Source organism: Schistocerca nitens, chromosome 11, assembly GCF_023898315.1.
Source record: "Schistocerca nitens isolate TAMUIC-IGC-003100 chromosome 11, iqSchNite1.1, whole genome shotgun sequence".
Taxonomy (NCBI): domain Eukaryota; kingdom Metazoa; phylum Arthropoda; class Insecta; order Orthoptera; family Acrididae; genus Schistocerca; species Schistocerca nitens.
Genome location: NC_064624.1, coordinates 203,474,305 through 203,495,926, shown reverse-complemented (window position 1 = coordinate 203,495,926; position 21,622 = coordinate 203,474,305). Strand labels below are relative to the sequence as shown.

Below are 21,622 nucleotides of genomic sequence, written 5' to 3'. Positions count from 1 at the left end.
TCTGCCGTCGAGCGCTCATACCGCTGCGACGGGATATTTTGATCTGAGGGAACGAGTGTAGCGCGGCGAAATTCAAAGTCCCACTACAGCGGACAGAGGAAGGAGGTATACGGCATAGGAATGCTACACACGGTTACCAGCATTGGTGAGTTTGTGTACTGCACGATAAGAAGATGTGGTTTCAGACAGTGACAGAACAGAGGAGGGGGAACTGTCAAAAAGTGGGTGTGGATGCCGAGGGCTAGCAGAGCTCGCGCCTACAGGATTACGGTGTGTTGCAGTGGTAACTCCCATCTGTGTGGTACAGAAAACCTGGTGCTCGGTACTGTGTCCCGCCACTGGGTGACCGACTCTGCTCTCGGCCACAGCTCGGCGGTGGCCGGTGGCTATTCGTTGGAGTGGGCAGCTGGTCGGTGGTCATCCCGACATATAATGCTGTGCACAAGTTGAGCACAGCCTGTAAGGGGTCCGTAGACCCTTACTATAACTTTGCACTCGGAACAGGTAGGTAGGGCGAACAATCGACTGTGACGTGTTACGAGAGCGAGTGTCGAGATGCACCAGAGTGGTTGGCAGGAATGGTGTGTGTGTGTGTGTGTGTGTGTGTGTGTGTGTGTGTGTGTGTGTGTGTGTGGGTGGGTGGGGAGGCATTATTGGAATACAGGGTTTTTTTAGCCGAGAAGGGTGTCACCATCGCCGTGTTTAGACCCCTAAATAATAAATAAATAAATACCGGGAAAGTGATGAAGTATCTTTATAAAAGTGATCAGCGACTTTACTAGTGCCGATATTTAGTTTCGCGCCTACCGCGCCGGCCTAACCTTGAATTGCACTGTTGAATGCAGTGATGGATTAGCGTGTGACGATAATGGCAAATGAAGAAAGCCTGTGCTGAGATTAGCCGTAATTAGATATGTATGACGAAGGCAGTGGCTGTCTCCTTTTTGTGTTTTGAGAAGAATATAAGTTCGTAATTAGTAAAACTGTGTTGGTGTTCCTTATTACTATACATTGAATATTGTAGTATTGAACAGGACGAACTGGAACGTAACAACTTCCGTAGCAGTCAATTCCGATTACCAGCCCCATTAGCTTCACGGTCATGTTAATAATGAATATTGGGCTGCTATTCGATCAGATCAGGTCGGGATAAAAACGGAGGTGTTACAAGCCGGTATATGATACGGCTGCCTCTGATGCGATACGGTCAGCCCGTGACAGAACTCTACAAGGATGTCGTGACCGTGTTAGACTGGATGCTCACAAACAACGTCTTCGTCCGATAAGAAATCTTAAGGATTTATTGACTCACAATTATCTTGTACTAATGACCTATTAAGGAAATACAAATTGACTCGTGCTCTGCCTCGGTTAACTGATCGAGTTTAATACAGCTGGGGTGTGGCAGGTGCCACAGAGCTTGCCCAAAAAACCACTGTTTGTTTCAACAAGCAACCAGTGAATGACAATGTTCAAGTTGCACGTACAAGACTGAACCAGTTTAGAGCTTAAGAAAAATATTCCTACTGCTGTGAAACCCAATGTTTGATAGCTCAGTAGAGTTGTTACTAAAGCACAGCCAAAGCTTACAGTTACAGAGCACTAGTGAATCCCATCAGTCCGAGTTTTCCGAACCTGTTCACCACCGACACTGTCCGAGTTATACGGAACACTTGACACACGCAACTACCTCGGAGGGATGTGTACTTTATCAAATACTATGCGCACAGAAAATATTACCTCTCACAACTACTATTATATTGGAATTGTGATATATATATATATATGTTAAAACTTACTTCATTGTCAGTTGCATCCACCTCAAAATGTAAGTCTGGATCCTCTTTAATACACCTGCTGAACGTTGACACTGCTAATGGATCTTCAAAAACCTGCAAACAGGACAGCAATTAGTGTTAATTGAAACTATAAGCACAGGTCCCCATACAGCACTAGGCTTTCATTTTAAAGAAACGGCGAGAAAAAAATGCATAGCCTGAATCCTGCACTGTTAAAACTTCTCTCCGTGGGAAAATTCTGCATCGCCATTGGTGAGCAGCAAGTTCCTCTCTGTGCTCTTAAGCCATCCTCGTGTGGAATGTAGAGGGTAATGGAGAAATAGAGTGCAACGTGTTTTGTTATGTCACTACACGAAATTTAATTATGTGAATCATTCACGTGCATAAAAAACATCAAATTTCTGAAACTTACCTCAAAATGTGAATGAAAATTATGCGAGATCACTTTCTATGTCATTGGCTGGGAAAAAAGCAACAATGGAACAATGTTTACTTAAGCTGAAGAGCCAGATTTGCTAGTCCTTCAACGAAAACTTAAAAATTTTGGCACACTATGGAAAAATAAGTTTTTAGAAACAGATGCCAGTAGTTAAAAGTGCCACAATACGGACAAGTGCAAAAGTCCAGGACGCACACATAAACCTGCACAGATGTCCTACTCAACACATATCTGTGTACCTGCCTATTAGTCATTTGGAAATGAAAGCTATTTGAGATTAACCTGGAACATGCAGAGGAAAACAAGTTGCAAATACAAATTTTAATGCCTTTTGTGATTTTAGAAGACGTGGCGTAACTGGCAGACTACTGCTTTCAAAACCTGGTGATCTTTATTCAACATCCACAAGGATTTTTAGCTCTTCACAAATATTTCAAACTCTGTTTGATTGTTAAAATATTTTATAAAAAGAAAAATGTTCGAAATACAAAAACGTGCTTATGTTTTGTAAATAGAGCAGTAGTTCGACCTCCATGTGACCAAATGAGAGGAAACGCTGATGCCAACTAAAAAATTTGAAGAATTGTAAATAATCACTTATTTACAGAGATAAAAATTATTCGAGAGACTATTACTGACTCCGTACATAGGCGCCAACCTTCCAACATACCGAGCTGGTTTTCAAGCGAGCAGAAATTGTTGCGATCAACTGCTGTCCCTTACAACCTACACAGAGAAAGGTTTCCAAAACAAGATGGAAACTGGATTGGTTCTCACAGATCTTCCATCAGCTTACGATACAGTGCGGATCGAAGGGCTATTGTTCCAACTAACTAGAATCGTAAAATGTAAACAGACCTATACACTACTCAAGAATATGTTAACAGGCAGGAAAATCAAAGTCTCACTTCAAGGCACGAACAGCAAGAGCGTGGTTCTGAATAACGGTCTGCCACAGGGCTCGGCACTAGCACCCGTTCCCTTCAACCTGTATACAGCTGCCATACCGGGAACCAAATCACGCAAATTTGCATACTCTGACAACCTGGCCATCGCGTATCAAAGTAAAAAATTTCTGAGATCTCGACAAAACAAAGGATGCAGACCTGGAAGTCCTGAACACATATTACACCAATTGGCACCTACACCCAAACCCCAACAAAACAACTGGCACAATAATGCACCTTAACAACACAGAAGCACACAGAAAATTACAGCTTTCTACGAATGGACAGCAGATGAGACACGAGAGTAAGCCTAAACACTTGGGTGTGAAACCAGATCGCACTCTTAACATACAACACACACCTAGAAGACACAAAACAAAAAGGCTGCAACGCTATCCTTTCGAAACTGGCCGGAATGAGACGGAGATGTGGGGCGAGCACTTTGAGGACATCAGCACTAGCTCTTGTCTACAGTGTTTGTGAATACTGCTCACCAGTCCGGGAGAGAAGTGCACACGTAGCTGAAGTGGACGCCCAGCTGAGGGAGTCAATGCGAATAATCTCGGGAACATCGGGGCCACCCCCTGAGACTGGCTCCCTGTCCTAGCCGACATAAAGCCCCCTGAAATCAGGCAATCACAGCTAGCCCTAAGAATGTAACAAAAAATCCTAAACAACCCAGACCTCCCTATCCACAGCGATCTAACGGCTATAAACGGGCTTAAATCCGGGACAGCTGTCTGGAAAATCGGTGAAGAGCTTCAACTCAAAAACAACCTGGAAGGAACTATGGGCTGCAAGTGCACACAAAAACTGCAATTTGGTGGACGACCCCAACGAGAAGATTGAAGGACTCGACCTTCCGAGGAAACTGTGGATAACTTTGGACCGCCTAAGAACAGGTGTCAGCAGAGGCAAGCAACTAATGAAGAAATGGGGCCTGTCAGACAGCTCTTAACGTGGGTGTGGTGACATCCAAACAATGGACCATTTACTCGTGTGTGAAGTGTACGGATATGATGGTGATTTGAAAGACTTACACAGACTCAGTGACTCGGCGTTAAAGTGGCTCGAACGTATTTGCAGTGTTGTATACTATTATAAGAGCATCTGTAGAGAGTATTGTTTCCATAGTTGTATAAATATATTGTAATTAATGTAAGAATGATTGCCTTTGTATATGCCGTACGAGTAAATAAAAGAATAAAAATAGATAGTGAGAAGCGAACAGTTTTATAATCTACATCTAAGAACAAAAGTGTATCATAACTGTGTCATTATAGATCCCACTGATACTGCCTTAAAGTTAAAAAAGGCAAAAGGCGTCTGGGAGAATGAAATACAGTGCAGCAAGTAAATGCATTTTTTACTTACAAAACATTTATAAAACAGTATTTTGTCTGGGAGAAAACCGAGTACTTTGGAGCTCTCCTTTCAATGTATTAATCACTTTTGAATCCATCCACTAATGTCCCCAAAAACGTTCAAGATTTTCTCTGTGCAACTAATCATTAATGAATTTAACATAACTGTTTCATGAGTGTCCACCTTTGGAAGCAAAATCTGTGCAGTTAGTGGGCAAGATCTAGCTGCAAACAGCCTTTGAAGAGTGTAACCGTCACAGATAACCTAGGCAAGCACATACCTTGTGGCAATTTAAGAGAGCTCAACAAAAACTGGAAGCCAGGATCACATTCGTGCCAGCTTTTGTGTCTACATAAATACTCTGTAGGCCACCATATGAGGATTCTGGAGTGCACCTTGTCCAGTCCTAGGCATTTACTTTTCTGTGCCACTTGCAAATAGAGAGAGGAAAAAATGACTGTCTACATGCCACTGCACGAACCATAATTTCTCTTATCTCGTCTTTGCAATCTTTACACAAGATGCATGACGACACCTGTAGAATCGTTCTTTAGTCTGTCTTAGCTTTCTCAATTCTGTTTCGTGAAAAGAATGTCTCTTACCTGCAGGTATTCCCCATATGAGTTCACAGATCATTTCTGTAATACTCACATATTGATTGGACCTACCAGTAACAAACACAACAGCACACCAGAATGTACACAGTCTGCTACATACATGCGGTACTCTTTCCTGTAAGTCTCCAAATAAACCCAAGTCGACCATTTGCCTTCCCGACAACCGACGTTGTGTGCGCATTCTAATTCGTATTGCTTTGCAACGTTACACCTACGTATTCAATCGACATAGCTGTGTCGAGCAGCGGACCTACTAATACCGTATTCAGACATTACAGGATTATTTTTCTTACTCATCAACATTGCTACATTTAGAGCAAGCTGCTATTCGTCACACCAAATACAAATTCTGTCTACCTCACTCTCTATCCTAATACAGTCACTTAATACTTTCATGTACAACACATGGTCATCAGTAACCAGTCACAGACTGTCACTTGCAGGACAGACTCACGGACTATGAGGAATTACATATAAATCCTCGATCTCTTTCTAGTTAATAATGTGAGGTTAATGTTCATTTCCAACAAATAACAGCACATGCACAAAAATGGCTTTACTCAACACAGTTAACAAGGTAAATCATGCATAAGAATGAGCATTGTCAACTTTCTGACTGATCCGATTTTCAGAGACCACAGCCCCACCAAAACATTCTTTATGAAGGAAAAAAGTTGATTCTAACAGGGCACTAAATCACAATTAATTAATGAATACATTAGTTACTGTTGAAAGGTGACTTACTGGCAGAAACAATGTAATCTCACAATGTTATATAAAGTAGTAACTTCATAAATCACAAATGGCCATCCACATTTCTACTGTTATGTTTTGATATCGATAATGATTTAGTTTTTAACTGATCTTGACAACTGAAACTTCCTGGCAGATTAAAACTGTGTGCCCGACCGAGATACTGGCAAAAGTAAGGCTGTGAGTACCGGGCGTGAGTCGTGCTTCGGTAGCTCAGACGGTAGAGTACTTGCCCACGAAAGGCAAAGGTCCCGAGTTCGAGTCTCGGTCGGGCACACAGTTTTAATCTGCCAGGAAGTTTCATATCAGCGCACACTCCGCTGCAGAGTGAAAATCTCATTCTGGATCTTGACAACTGCTTATGTAATATCTGTATTACCCTACTCTTCAAACAATACCTGCAAGCAAATTACAACACACTCTACATTCTACGTTGCAATTTGTTACAAAAAATCACACTTAGCACGCACGGAAATTACCTCGCGCTCCACGTAACGCTTTACATTACGAATTTGTGCAGAGTGGAACATTTTCAGTTTGTCACTTAGCAATTCTGACATGCCAACATTTTCGTGAATGTACAGTGAACACTGAACGGTCAATTACCATTCATTTATTTGTTTCAAAGCTTAGATTTAAATATAAAGCTGCATATCACTGCATAATTGATTTATTTCTGATACTTCAGGGCTTCAAAATATGAGAAAAATAAATAGTATTGAACAAAGGTCACATAATTAGTTTACATTCTGTATCACCTGTCCCATATACATTCCTACAGAAAACATTTTCTAATGTCTGATGATTTACTTAACATCTCAACAATGACACGATGTGCTCACTGTAACAACTTTTTACACACTTCCAGTGTCGGAAAACTCTGCATAACTTCCTAAATATACAAACTTAATTGTTTTTTTGTTTCACTCTGTCAGGTTTTAAAAACCTAGCAACAAGAAGGTAATAGAATTGACAGAATGGGAGTCACCAGAATGCAATTTTGTTGGAGTGATAACTAACAATTACTGCAGAAAAAGAATTTCAACAGTTAGAACAAGGATCAAGCATCCTCATCCACCTGTGTACAAGGCAGGTAGTATGACTCTGGTCGTAGTGTGTTCCATGTAGGTATCTCTATGCTTGTGTGTGTGAGTGTGCTGTAAGAGCAGTAGCATCAAAGCTAAAAATGGCTCTGCTGATGTTCCACTTTTCAAGGGTGGTGGATTCATCACTACACGTGAGAGACTTTCTTTCTGCATTTCTGTTTAGTATTGAAATCTTGCAACATCAATGATCAGATAATTTCCACAACATTACATTCTATTTATTACACAAATGGAAATGACACATGTAAAGAGTATACTGCAGTTCCGTCCCCTTACTCACACCCATACAGGTAGCCTGTAATTAGACAACTGCCAACAACGTTACACAGACAAGCGAGGCTGACATGCACCAGCTACCTACCTCTTTCTTAATACTCTGCGGGTCACTGACGGTAAGTGGACCACCAGTAAGTGCCTCCGACTGTAACAAGTTAATGAGAAAAATTAAACAAAATTAATTTTCATCATTGTGATTCTGTTGGTGACATACGTATCGTTCATTACGTGATGATTGCTCACTAAAAAAATATAATATAGTAAACAAATCAGTTCCTATGACTGAACTTTGATATTTGCAACAACTTGCTAGAGGAGGGTGTCCCATTACATTAGTTTTCCTCGACAGCAATTGTCGGTATCTGTATTATTTTTCAAATTTTGGACTGGTCAATATTATCTCAGTTGCTTTTCTGAAAACTTTCATATCATTTTATACACTGTATATTATATTTCAACCTATAATTTATGAAAAGGAATTTCTTTATAAAATATTTTAGTTTCGATGTTATAATCGATAAGTACTAGTTCAATGTACAGTAAAAATTACTTTTCTTAGAAACATTTGAAATTACAGATTACTTGCACACTTAAAATTTCTATTATTAATTACACAATCCTGTACTGTTTAGCATGTTTATTTCTGGATTCATTTATGAAATAATTTTAAAATTAATAATATAATGAAAACTATTAGGAATTCATTTGTTACGAAAAATTGTAAGCCATTTGGAATATCGTTATTTCCACAGAGTGAGAGAGTCGTAAGCTCGCCTCTGATGTGATTGGATGTATTTTTGTATAATACATGCGGACAATGTAATTTCTGCTTTGTTAATGTGAAAAACCAAAACTCTGTACGATATACTAAAAAGCGAGAAAATCAGTGGAAAGTATATTCACGTAAAAAATTCTGCAACAATTCCAATTTATTTAGTTAAAACCAATTGTGAGGACCTGACGTTAAATTTTCAGCTTCAGGAATCAGACCCCTATCACGAAGAACAGGAGCCATCTCAACATGACAAGATAAGTAAACTTTCAAAGTTTATTGTAATTTTCATTCCTCCCAAATCTTCATAAAAAACTTTGCTTATTAATTAGCTGGACTGGGCATTGTTTAATGTGGACAATAGATGGAAGAAGGACAGAGGGGGGGGATTGCAAACTGCATTAATACAGTTGAAAATGACTGATGACAGAAGATATATGTGTGTGTGTGTGTGTGTGTGTGTGTGTGTGTGTGTGTGTGTGTGTGTGTACACACGTCAAGCTTCTACCAATACTGGACTTCCCAGGTATCACTCGGAATTACAGTGCTCCCTATTATACGAAGTATAGGAACCGTAAAATTAGCTGTTTATTGTGCGATTTCAAGGCCTACACATCAAACTTTCAGAAATCTTAATCTGTGCATATACAGCTCTTGTCTTTCTCTTTGTAAGTATGAAAATATGTCTATGGGAAACCTATACAAGTATCCAAAGAATATTACTTGGTACAACACAGAAAACTCACTTCACATCATTGAGTACACTGCTAATATTTCTGCAAATGCAGCATGTTGCAGTTGGAATGGATCCACAACTTTTTTTGTGGTTCCAACAACTGTTACGAAAACTGGCAGGGGTTTTGCTCTGACAGTTATCGATAAGCACTTGTGGAGATAACAGTTATTGGAATTGCTAAAATTACCTATAAGCTTACCAGAGTCTTTACTGATGGACAGTATTCTTATTCAGCTCATTAATAAACAGATCGACCATGCCATCTCCTCCTCTGACACCAGAAAATCTGTTAACCAGCCATCGATTAGCACTCGTCTGTTCAATCAGCAACACCCCAGCCTCGAAACACTCGACCGCGTCCTCGACCAGGGCTCTGACTACCTCTCGTCACGCTTTGACGTGGGCGATATCCTACCCACATCACCAAAAGTTGTGTTCTGCTGCCCATGCAACCTACAGAATATCCTCGTCCATCCGTATTCCAATCCTGCTCCGAGTCAGCCACCCCACCGGTTACACCCTTGCGGTCGACCCAGGTACGAGACTCGACACCTACACCCGCCTACCCTCATCTACAGCAGTCCGGTCATGGGCTTTTCGTACCCTACAGAAGGCAAGGCCGAGGGCAAAATCAGCCACATTATTTATTTACTATGTTGCAATTACTGTACAGGAATCTATGTGGGCACGACACGAAACAAATTGTTTACTCACATGAACGGCCACTGCCAAAGTGTGGTAAGCTCCAAACTTGAACACACAGTTGTGAACATGCTGTGCACCACAACACAAATGACCAACAGCTACTTCACTATGTGAGCCATTTGGATACTCCCTTCCAGCATTAGTTTCTCTGGACTACGCAGGTGGTAATTCTATTTCCAGCATATTTGGTGCTTTCACAATCCCCCTGGCCTTATCCTCTGCTAACCCGTTTCCCATTGCCTCGTTCTACACTCTCCCTTCTGTTTTGTATCCACACCACTTCTCCTCAACCTACATCTTGTACTGCCTTCTCCTACCACAATCCCTCCTTTTCCCTCTTCCCTCCTTGTCTATCTCTTCATCTCCACATGCCTCCCCTCCCCCCCCCCCCCCCACTTCTCTTTTCCTTTACCAACTCTTGTTCTCCCTACATCTTATGTCACTGAACTACATTTGTCTCGTTGTGCAAATGCCGAGTCACCTGCTGAAAGACCTGCCTCTAACTATCCCCCTAGCCCCCGTTCCCATCGTGAGTTTTACTCCACACACACCTCACCTCTTTCGGCACAGACAGTTGTTATCAATAATCGACAGTCAGTCTCGCCACAGCAATGTGAATGTGTGTTCTCCCACTAGAGAAAGAGCAAAAGCTGAAAAGCTAATGAGGTAGTCTTCTGTTGCATGTTTCTATGTGCCACACATCAGTCAGCTTTAAGTGAGTGGTTGCCTTTCCTTCATTTTACATAAAAAGAAAAAAAGGAAGGCAAGGTAAAGTATTATTTTGCATTTTCATTTACATCACAATATTACATAAGAAGAAAGTTTACTCGATACAGCGTGATATTACAGCTATAATAAATCATTCGCTAAAGACACAAGGTGAATGTTGACTCGTTACAGCCCGATACCACTGTTATAACAAATCATTTTTTAAAGACGATTCAAGATATGCAAAACAATAGAGACTCAAAAATTTGTCAAGCGTATTTGCAAAATTCCAATCATGTGCTAATAGAAAACCTTAAAAATAAAAAAAGAAGTACACAGTTTCAATACTTGCTTTATCTTCCTCAAGGATAAAGAGGGATATGTTGGGAAGTTTGGAAATTAAGGACATGTCACTCAGAGCCCAGGTAGAGAGTAGAAAATCTGCCCGAAGTATGACGGGAGGCGAAGATGAAAGCAGAGCAGTGAGAGAATACGAAGTCAAAGATAGAACACAGATAAACCCTCTGCCAATTAAAGAGGAGACTGATGGGTGAAGAGAGAAGCAGATACAAAAATGTAATGTGGTATGTTCAAATGAACATGAGCTCGATCAATCATTAACAAAATAATGATGTACTTTTGCTCAAGTACGGCCTCCATTTATCGAGCACAATTTAGCCACTGTACATAATGGAACAACTGGTAGAAGCTGATCATGGAAGAGTTAATTTGTGTTCTGGAGAAATGTAGGAACACTACTGAAAATGCTGACTATGGCATATATTAGAAGGTAGACTGAAAAATGTAAACCCACATATGAAACATATATATGTTCAGAGAAAGCTTCTGGAGCTATAAAAGGCTAAAGTGCAGTTCAGAAAACGGGCAGCAATTATAAGAGTATAAGGACATCAAAGAGTTAGCAATTGGGAAAGGAACGAGACAGAGAGGTATCCAACCCCTACGCACTTTGATTTGTTCATCGAGCAAGCAGTAAAGAAAACCGAGGAGATATTTATATTTAGGGGACAGGAATGATAAGTGTAAGATTTGCTGATGACACTGCAATTTTGTCAATGGCACGAAAGGGCACGGAGCATCAGTCGAACGGGATGTCTCGAAAAGACGTTATGAGAGGAACATAAATAAAACCAAAACAATGGTAATGGAGTGTAGCTGAATTGAGTCAGGTGATGCTGCGGGAATCTAATTATGAAATGAGTGAATGCATGTTGAATTTGGCACTATAATGGAAGCACTTCATTATGGTTCACTAACACCAACAAGCCCTTCACAAAATTCCACGAAGCAGTAGGTGCTGGTACGTGAAATCTTAATGAGCCCCAGCATATCAACTCGTGCAAAAATCCTAAAGCCTTGTGCATTGTTGGTATTTTTGTGTAAAGATATTTATTTTTGTTGCTACGAATATTTGAAAGGCTGCTACATTTGAAGATGAACAATACGGAATTTCTATTTACTTCTTTGGATAATGTATGAAAATCGAGTGGTCAAAACTCAGGGAGGAGAAAAAAGCTCATCTTATACCTTTTTTTCTAATTTATTTACTAACGCAGAGGTTTTGGCGCTGATATTTATCTTTGTGTCTGCAAAGCATGCCTGTGTAGCGCTACATATATTCGAAGGCAGAAGTTAGTTGTGGTAGCATCTACCAACATTTTTCAGAACTTCCGCTTACTTTGCATTCGATTCTAAGCTGCAAGCGGTTTTTTGGATTACAAAAACTGGAAAAAAAAGTGCGGCTTAAACTTGAGTAAATACGATATGCTTGGGCTGCGTCTCTAATACGTTAAGTGTGCATCACATATGCCTCTCGAAATTAAGAGTGCTCTTAAATAATTCATTATTTATACACTGCATGCAAGAGACTCCACTTCAGAATGTATTGACAAAAGGGATTCAAACTTACCAATTCCCCAAAACAATTTGTGTGATTTCATCACTGAATGAAATACATCATGGGGTTTCAGAGAAAGGGGGTGGGAAACTATTTTCCACAAATGTCATATTTGTGTGATTTTCCTCACAATGCACTACTGGATGGCATTTGAAATCACTAAATCTATCAAATAGTTTTCCACAAACTCCACATTTGTGTGGGATTTCTCCTGATTGCATGATAGCATGTCTCTTGAGGTAACAAGCAAAAGCAAAGAATTTGCTACATACATTACACTTGCACGGCTTTGTATATGTGCCTGATGTACAACGTAATTTAGATCACTTTTGAACAGTTACTGATTTGACAATATACCTGTGATACGTGATCAATGTTAGTGACTTGAATTGTTAACACTGACTGTGTTGAAAGAAACAGAAACTCGGTCTTTTCAGCTGAATACATCTTTGCGCTAGTCACTAGGACCACTTACCTGAACTATCAGCAAATAAGTGAGTATCAGAATCCTGTCATTGTCTTTCATACTCAAATGCTTATTCAGCATAAAATCAGTGAGGAACACTTCTCCACGTTATCTAAAACCATTTGACTGTGGTTCTACACCATCAATACTAATGAACACATGCATTATGAGGATGCATTTTGATGAAAAACTCTGTAGACATGAACGAAAGTTTGAGATAGAAAAGTTGTGGTCCATCACACTTACATTATTTGTATTGCAGAAGGAATTATCCTCTTCTGTGGTAATTCCTTGTGTCGCAACACGACAACTGACAAAGTGTGTCAACATCTCTCGAGCCATCATCGACTCATCGTGGGTCACATTTTGAAGATTACTTTCTTCAAATGAAGCACTGTCATTCCCATCAGAAAGTCGAGCAGACCTGAAACATAATGAAACAAATAAAGATGCACAAAACAGTCCAGTCTCGAGTATATTAGTAATAATCTTGATTTACTGCTGAGTAAATTGATTAGTATGAACATAAAAGTGATGATTTAGTTACTTCACCAGACTAAAAATATATGATGAAAACACATTTACACACAGAAAATAACTATTATTACAAGAGAGGCATTGAAAGAAAACAGACATGAATTTACCACAGAATATTATGATATTTCACTTCAGTGGTTCATAATGTTATGGGAAATGGAGACCAGAACAATTTCCTTCAGATCTGAATTCAGTTTCCAGATAGAAAAAGAAACTCAGATTTTTCTCTCCCTGTAAACCACTTCCAGCAATACTTGAGACATCTGCTCTACTAAAATGTAAATCTGAAGTTCTTGTGTTGACTACCTGTATATACGAGGGGCGTTTGAAAAGTCCGTTCAAAGTCAGAGAGATGGCACCACCGGCGTATATCAAGGTCATGTTTCATTAGTAGCATCTTTGGAAAGAATGCACATCAAGTTTCAGCCATACAGGTATATTTCTTTGTGTTTGGCATCTGTGTGAATCAAGGAAGTCGAGTGATTGTCAAAAAACGGACGAAAAAGAATTTCCTGTGGTGATTAAACATTACTTTACGTAAGGCAAAACACCTCAGGAGACTAAAGAGAAGTTTGATAAACATTACAGTGCCTCTGTACCTTCAATTAGAACAATTTATAAGTGGTTTCAAAATTTTCGGAGCATCCATATGGGCACAAGTGATGCTGAACGTTCTGGACACCCAGTGGAGTTTATGACTCCAGAAATCATTGATAACATCCATGATATGGTCATGGATGCCAAAAGAGTTAAGGTGCGTGAGATTGCTAGTGCTGTGGACATCTAGAATGAACTGGTACATAATATTTTGCATAAACATTTGGACACGAGAAACCTATCCGCAAGATGGGTTCCGCGATTTCTCACACTTGACCAAAAACGGAATCATGTGAAGTATCAGAAGGATGATTAGCAGCTGGTCAGGAAGAATCTGTAGGACTTTAAGTGTCTTTCCATCACTGTGGATGAAACATGGATACATTACTATACTCCCTTGACCAAACAACAATCTAAACAATGGGTTACTAAGGGAGAATCTGCACCAAAAAAGGAGAAGACCATTCCTTCGGCTGAAAAGATTGTGGCCACTGCCTTTTGGGATTTGCAAGGGATAATCCTCATCAACTATCTGGAAAATGATAAAACTATTATAGGTGCATATTATTCATTGTTATTGGACCATTTCAAAACTGAGCTGCAAGAAAAACGCTGGTGACTGGGCCACATAAAAGGCCTTTTCCATCACGACGATGCACCAGCACACACCTCAGCAGTTGTGGTCACAAAATTAATGGAAATTGGATTCCAACTCATCTCACCCCCCCCCCCCCCCCCTCCTATTCTCAAGACGTGGCTCCCTCGTACTACTATTTGTTCCCCAATTTGAAGAAATGGCCGGCGGGACAAAGATTTTATCCAAACGAGAAGGTGATTGCAGCAACTAATAGCTATTTTGCAGACTTGGACAATTCCTATTATTCGGAAGGGATCAACAAATCAGAATAGCATTGGACGAAGTATGTAAGTCTGCAAGGAGACTATATCGAAAAATAAAAAAGGTTTACCCCAAACATGTGAGTAGTTTTTATTTTTGCATGGACTTTTCAAGTGCCCCTCATAAATGTCATTAATGGCCAGCAACATATTATGCACAAATTCATCGCCAAAAGATCTCACTTAGCAAATAAAACAGAATTAAGCTGCCATGGAACAGTGTGTGTTTAGGCAGCTTCCTTTATTATTATTATTATTATTCTTATACATATTTGTGGACAACACTGAATGTTCAAGAATTAATTATATCATTCATTCATTACTTGCCTTACAATCCAAACTGAAAGAACTTGTTTAGAGATCTTGAACATGTCCAGCTTTACATTAGCAAGGGGATGAAAAGATCTACAACTAATGCTGTGGTGCACCACATTAACAAATTTCCTGCAACTCAATTATTTTCATTTTTAAAATTATCCTTTTTTGAGCTAGAGCACCCATTCGTGCACACACACACACACACACACACACACACACACACGTGTGCGCCGCATTTCGGCAGATGGACTACGTTGTGGTGAGGACCGTGCCAGATGGGTGGCAGGAGGGGGTGGGAGGGGGGTGGAAAGGGTGGGTGAGATGGGGAGAAGGGAAAGAAAGGAAAGCCAGTGAGAGGGATTTGGGGTGAGTGGCTAACAGCTCAGAGGTGGAGGCAACTGGTATGCTAACTAGGAATGTGGGAGGGAGTGGTAGCAGGTATATGGGCTGGCACACCTACAGTGGGAAGGGGCACATGCTGAAAGCGGCATAAAGTAGGAGGGGGTGGCAGGATGGGGGCAGCAGGAACTGTTGGGTGGAGCATGTGGGGACAGTAATTACTGTGGGTTGAGGTCAGGATGATTTCGGGAGCAGGGAATATGTTGTAAGGATAACTCCTATCTGTGTAGTTCAGGAAAGCTGCTGGTGGAGAGTATGATCCATATAGCTCAGGTAGTCACCGAAATTGAGCATGTTCAGGGTGGATACACGGACAAGGAAAAAAATTCCCTGATTTCTTCTGGATTTCCAAGTTTTTTTTTAAAAAAAAAAACAAACGCTTTTTCCTTAGTGAAAATACACTTTTTTAGTGTTAAACTTATCAATCCTTTGAATGGTTAAGGTTTCATACACTCGCTATAGCTTCCCGGCACACTTTCAAAAACGAAACCCAGAAAGGACACACACACACACACACACACACACACACACACACACACACACACACACACACACACACACACACAAATAAAAAAAAAAATTATGCGGCAACATCTATGCTCGTTAGTTTCCGAGCATTGAAATCGAAATTGATATGCACTTCTGTAACCCAAGTCATGTGATTTCTCCAGCGGATAGCGGCAGATATTCAGAGCGTCGGACACGTGATGTAGTCAGCAACAATCAATGTTAAGTAGTGCAAACACACAAATAGGAAAAGTAAATCGTTTAAATTTATGTACATCTACATCTACGTGACTACTCTGCTATAATACACAATTAAGTGCCTGGCAGACGGTTCAATGAAGCACCTCCAAGCTGTCTCTCTACCGTTCCCGTCTCAAATGGCGCATGGGAAATACGAGCACATACATTTTTCTGTGCGAGCCCTGATTTCTCTTATTTTATCATGATGATCATTTCTCCCTACGTAGGTGCATGTCAACAGAATGTTTTTTCAATCAAAGGGGAAAACTGTTAATTGAAATTTCGCAAGAAGATCCCGTCACAACGAAAATCGCCTTTGTTTTAATGATTGTCACTCCAGTTCACGTATCACATCTGTGGCACTATCTCCACTATTTTGCGATAATACAAAACGAGCTACCCTTCTTTGTACTTTTACGATGTCATCCGTCAGTCCCACCTGATGCGGATCCCACACCGCACAGCAATACTCCAGAATAGGGCAGACAAGCGTAGTGTAAGCAGTCTCTTTAGTAGACCAGATGCACCTTCTAAGTGTTCTGCCAATGAATCGCAGTCTTTGGTTTCCTCTACCCCAACATTATCTGTGTGATCATTCCAATTTAGGTTATTTGTAATTGTAATCCCTAAGTATTTAGTTGAATTTGCAGCCTTCAGATCTGTGTGACCTATCGGGGAATCGAACTTTAGCGGACTTCTTTTAGTACTCGTGTGAATAACTTCACACTTTCCTTTATTCAGGGTCAATTGCCCCTATTCACACCATACAGATATCTTATCTAAATCATTTTGCAATTAATATTGGTCATCTGATGACTTTACAAGGCGGTAAATGACAGCATCATCTGCAAGCAATCTAAGAGGGCTACTCAGATTGTCTCCTATGTCGTTAATATAGATCAGCAACAATAGAGGGCCTATAACACTTCCTTGGGGAACGCCGGATATTACTTCTGTTTTACTCGATGACTTTCCATCTATTACTACGAACTGTGACCTTTCTGACAGGAAATCACAAATCCAGTTGCACGACTGAGGCGATATTCCGTAGGCATGCACTTTGGTTAGAAGACACTTGTGAGGAACGGTGTCGAAAGCCTTTTGGAAATCTGAAAATATGGAATCAATTTGACATCCCCTGTCGATAGCACTCATTACTTTAGGAGTATAAAGAGCTAGTTGTGTTTCACAAGAATGATATTTTCTGAATCTGTGCTGACTATGTGTAAATAAATTGTTTTCTTCGAGGTAATTCATAATGTTCAAACACTGTGTATGTTAGAAAACCCCACTGCAAATTGACGTCAGTGATGTGGCCCTGTAATTCAGCGGATTACTCCTATTTTCGTGTTTGGGTATTGGTGTGACTTGGGCAATTATCCAGTCTTTAGGTGTGGATCTTTCTGTGAGCGAGTGGTTGTATACTATTGCTAAATATGGAGCTATTGTTTCTCATCTTGGCAGTTGTTCTTGATTGGAATCCAGGAATATTTACTTTGTCTTCTTTGGTGAAGGAGTTTTGGAAAACCGTGTTTAATAACTCTGCTGTAGTGGCACTGTCATCAGCAACTTCACCGTTGTTACGGTGCAGTGAAGGTATTGTTGCGTCTTGCCACTGGTGTTCTTTATGTACGACCAGAATCTCTTCAGGTTTTCTGTCAGATTGTGAGACAGAGTTTCATTGCAGAAATTATTATAAGCATTTTGCACTGCAGTATGTGCTATCTTTCAAACTTCTGTAAAACTTTACCACTCTTGGGATTTTGCGCTCTTTTAGATTTGGCATGCTTTTTTCATTGCTTCTGCAACAGTGATCTGACCCTTTTTGTGCACCATGGAGGATCAGTACCATCACTTGTCAATTTATGGGGTGTATATCTCCCAATTGCTGTTGATACTATCTCTTTGAAAGCATTCAACACTCTCATAGCTGGTAACCAAATAAATGGAGACTCAAGATCCTAATTAAGTACAGTCTGGAACCACGCACTTGCTGCCTTTATGTATAGAAGAAAACAACGATTTCCAACACTTACACTACAACAAAGTTTCGAACGTACTTAGGTAACTCTGGCGCAGCACCGACCACCAGGCACACGTGCGGAGCACCAGGGCATAGCTACTGGTAGGAAATTCAAGACAAGCCACTGTCATCTCTCTAGGAGCAACTCGATCACGCGTCAGCAAATTGCAAACGAGGCTCTTTAACAGACCATCACACTGCGGACAGTGCCAGTTGTTGCCTACCAGCCGTAACAAAAAGCCACCACCTGTCAATATCGACTAGTTGCCTCGAGAAACGAAAGATGATCCAGCAGCGGAACTGAAAACCGTACATTTATCATTCCGAATGCTCGTGAAGCACGATTCAAATTCTTCCGTCTATGTGACGACTGAAGTGCTTGTCTGACGTTACGTAGCCCGTGCTGCAGTCAGCTCACAAAAGTGAAACGAGCACATACTGTCCTCATCTATGAGTATGAGAAGCAGTAATTGATAGTATCTGTATTTACACCCCTGCGCTACAAAAATATACAGTTCAATTGAAGCAAATCATTTAAGATCTCTGAATATGCATCATCCTTGTACGATTTGTCGTACAAAAGGCAGGAAATGTGACAGTGATAACGAAAACTGTTACTGCAATGAAATGTATTGCAAGTAACATATTTTTGATAGACATCAAACGTACAGCTAGACTTCTTTATGTAGGAAATGAATATCATTTCAAGATTACATCTAAATCTAGGCCTGGAGAAAAAGCATTAAATTTCACCATTCAATAAATATCAATTACCAATATTAATAACCTGCTGCCTTCACATCTATCACTTTTTTACATGGAACCTGCTGCCTTCACACCTATCACTTTTTTACATGGAACAGGAAAATGTCAGTCTTTGTGACACTTCATACAAACTGCCAGTTTCACAATATGTCGCTAAAACCACGAATTTTGCATTTATGATAAATGAACAGTTTTCCTGTCCTTATTTATTTACAAAAAGCTTGGAATATTAGAGCACCCACAGAATTCTTAATTGAGCTCTCTCTCTTTAAGGATGACAGGTCAAGATATAGTTATTTATATTAGTACCTCAGTAAATCTCTTCAGACACCCTTGGGCAACAAACACGTACCCTTCTACAATTGCACCTACTCTGTCTTATGTACAAAAACTCTTGCAAAATCCTACACAGAAATGTTGCACTGGGGACCATAAAATGTCATTTTCTACGGTTTCATTTTGGAGTTGCACACAGCATTCCTCTGGCTGCTTTTTAATAACTTGTCTGCATTCAAGAGGAGTTAAGGGAGCTTAAAACTGTGCAGCCATACCTGGGGATAAGCATACTCCATTCGTCGAAAAATTCAAAGACTGATATTGTTTCTGGCATACAGATCATGTTAGCTGAACTACAACTTACTGTAAACAACAGATGTCCATATAACCAGTCAATTGTGAGCAGGCAGTGTTAAAAAGTGGACATGTAGTTGTAATGCATCAAAATTGTTGTCACGAATTGCAGTGGAACAACATCACTGACTTAAATGTTCAAGGCATTCCTCAGATTGTTTTGAAGGAGAGAGGGGAGTATGCAAAGTTTGTCTCACACACCTCGATTCCAAACATAAACTACAGTGCATTGACATCTGCCAAAACTTAACTGAAATGCAAAATGAGAACAGTTTTTTCTGGGAATATTAGCACAGATGACGAAACTGCTGTTATCAATACAAACCCACCACAAAATGAAAAAAAGTACAAAAATTCACATTAAGAGTCAACACTTTGATGACGCAGCCGAAATATGTACACTATGTGATCGAAAGTATATGGACATGCACAAAAACATACATTTTTCATATTAGGTGCATTGTGCAGTCACCTATTGCCCAGTACTCCATATCAATGACCTCAGTAGTCATTAGACATCATGAGAGAGCAGAATGAAGCACTCAGAATAGCTTACGGACTTTGAACGTGGTCAGGTGATTGCACGTCACTCGTCTCATACGCCTGTAAGCAAGATTTCCACACTCCTAAACATCTCTAGGTCTACTATTTCCGGTGTGATAGTGAAGTGGAAACGTGAAGGGACACGTACAGCACAAAATCGTACAGGCCGACCTCGTCTGTTGACTGACAGAGACCGCCGCCAGTTGAAGAGGGTCGTAATGGGTAATAGGCAGACATCTATTCAGGTCATCACACAAGAATTCCAAACTGCATCAGGTTCTACTGCAAGTACTGTGACAGTTAGGTGGGAGGCGAGAAAACTTGGATTTCATGGTCGAGCGGCTGCTCATAAGCCACACATCACGCCAGTAAGTGGCAAACAATGCCTCGCTCGGTGTAAGGAGCGTAAACATTGGCACGATTGAACAGTGGAAAAACGTTGTGTGGAGTGACGTATCACAGTACACAGTGTGGCGATCTGATGCAGGGTGTGGGTACGGTGAATGACCGGTGAACGTCATCTGACAGCGTGTGTAGTGCCAACAGTAAAATTCGGAGGTGGTGGTGTTACGGTGTGGTTGCGTTTTTCATTGAGGGGCTTTCACCCCTTGTTGTTTTGCATGGCACTATCACAGCACAGGCCTACATTGATGTTTTAAACACCTTCTTGCTACCCGCTGTGTTGAAGAGCGATTCAGGGATGGCGACTGCTTCTTTCAACATGATCGAGCAGCACCTGTTCATAATGCACGGCCTGTGGTGGAGTGGATACACGACAGTAACACCCCTGTAATGGACTGGCCTGCACACAGTCCTGACCTGAATCGTATAGAACACCTCTGTGATGTTTTGGAATGCAGACTTCATGCCAGGACTCACCGACCGACATCGATACCTTTCCTCTGTGCAGCAATCCGTGAAGAATGGGCAGCCATTCCCCAAGAAACCTTGCAGCACCCGATTGAACGTATGCCTGCGAGAGTGGAAGCTGTAATCAAGGCTAAGGGTGGGCCAACACTGTACTGAATTCCAGCATTACCGATGTAGGGCTCCACAAACTTTTAAGTCATTTTCAGCCAGGTGTCTGGATACTTTTGATCACGTAGCGTACCAATCTGACAAGCTATTTGATCGACACACCCCAAGGAGAATGTTTGTGACAATTTCTCATGGACATATGAACAATCTGTGTCTTTTACTCAAGTTGGAAATTGGAGATGAGGGTGGGGGTGGGGATAGCATATTGAACATAAAAAGCATTAACTTCAACAGTGAGTTGCACTCGACAATGAGAGTTTTGTTTTCCACTCCGTTGTCGAGCCTCATTAGACACAATTTTTTGTCGCTCTCTTATACTACATTCTCGAATCTGACTCTACTAGGCATCAATGCTGTGTAGTACCGTCACCTAAGGAAACCCGTGTTAACTCGGTGTCAAACTGTAGAAGTCATATTGACGGAAAGGTTGTAATTATTATGCACAAGTTAGTAGGTGAGAAATGACAAGTTCTTTGTGCACAGTCCTTTCTGAGGAAGAGACTGTTGAGCTTTTAGAGGAA

General features: G+C 40.7%; 1 protein-coding gene across 1 annotated transcript in view; it reads right to left on the bottom strand.

The window, feature by feature from the left end:
• Positions 1-21,622, bottom strand: part of LOC126212788 (uncharacterized) — a 344,572-nt gene that overhangs the window by 165,917 nt on the left and 157,033 nt on the right. The window contains exons 31-33 of the mRNA XM_049940191.1: positions 12,854-13,031; positions 7,388-7,447; positions 1,800-1,892 (exon numbers count right to left, since the gene is read on the bottom strand). Coding sequence (XP_049796148.1) covers positions 1,800-1,892; positions 7,388-7,447; positions 12,854-13,031 — 331 coding nt within the window. The remainder of the gene's footprint in view (positions 1-1,799; positions 1,893-7,387; positions 7,448-12,853; positions 13,032-21,622) is intronic.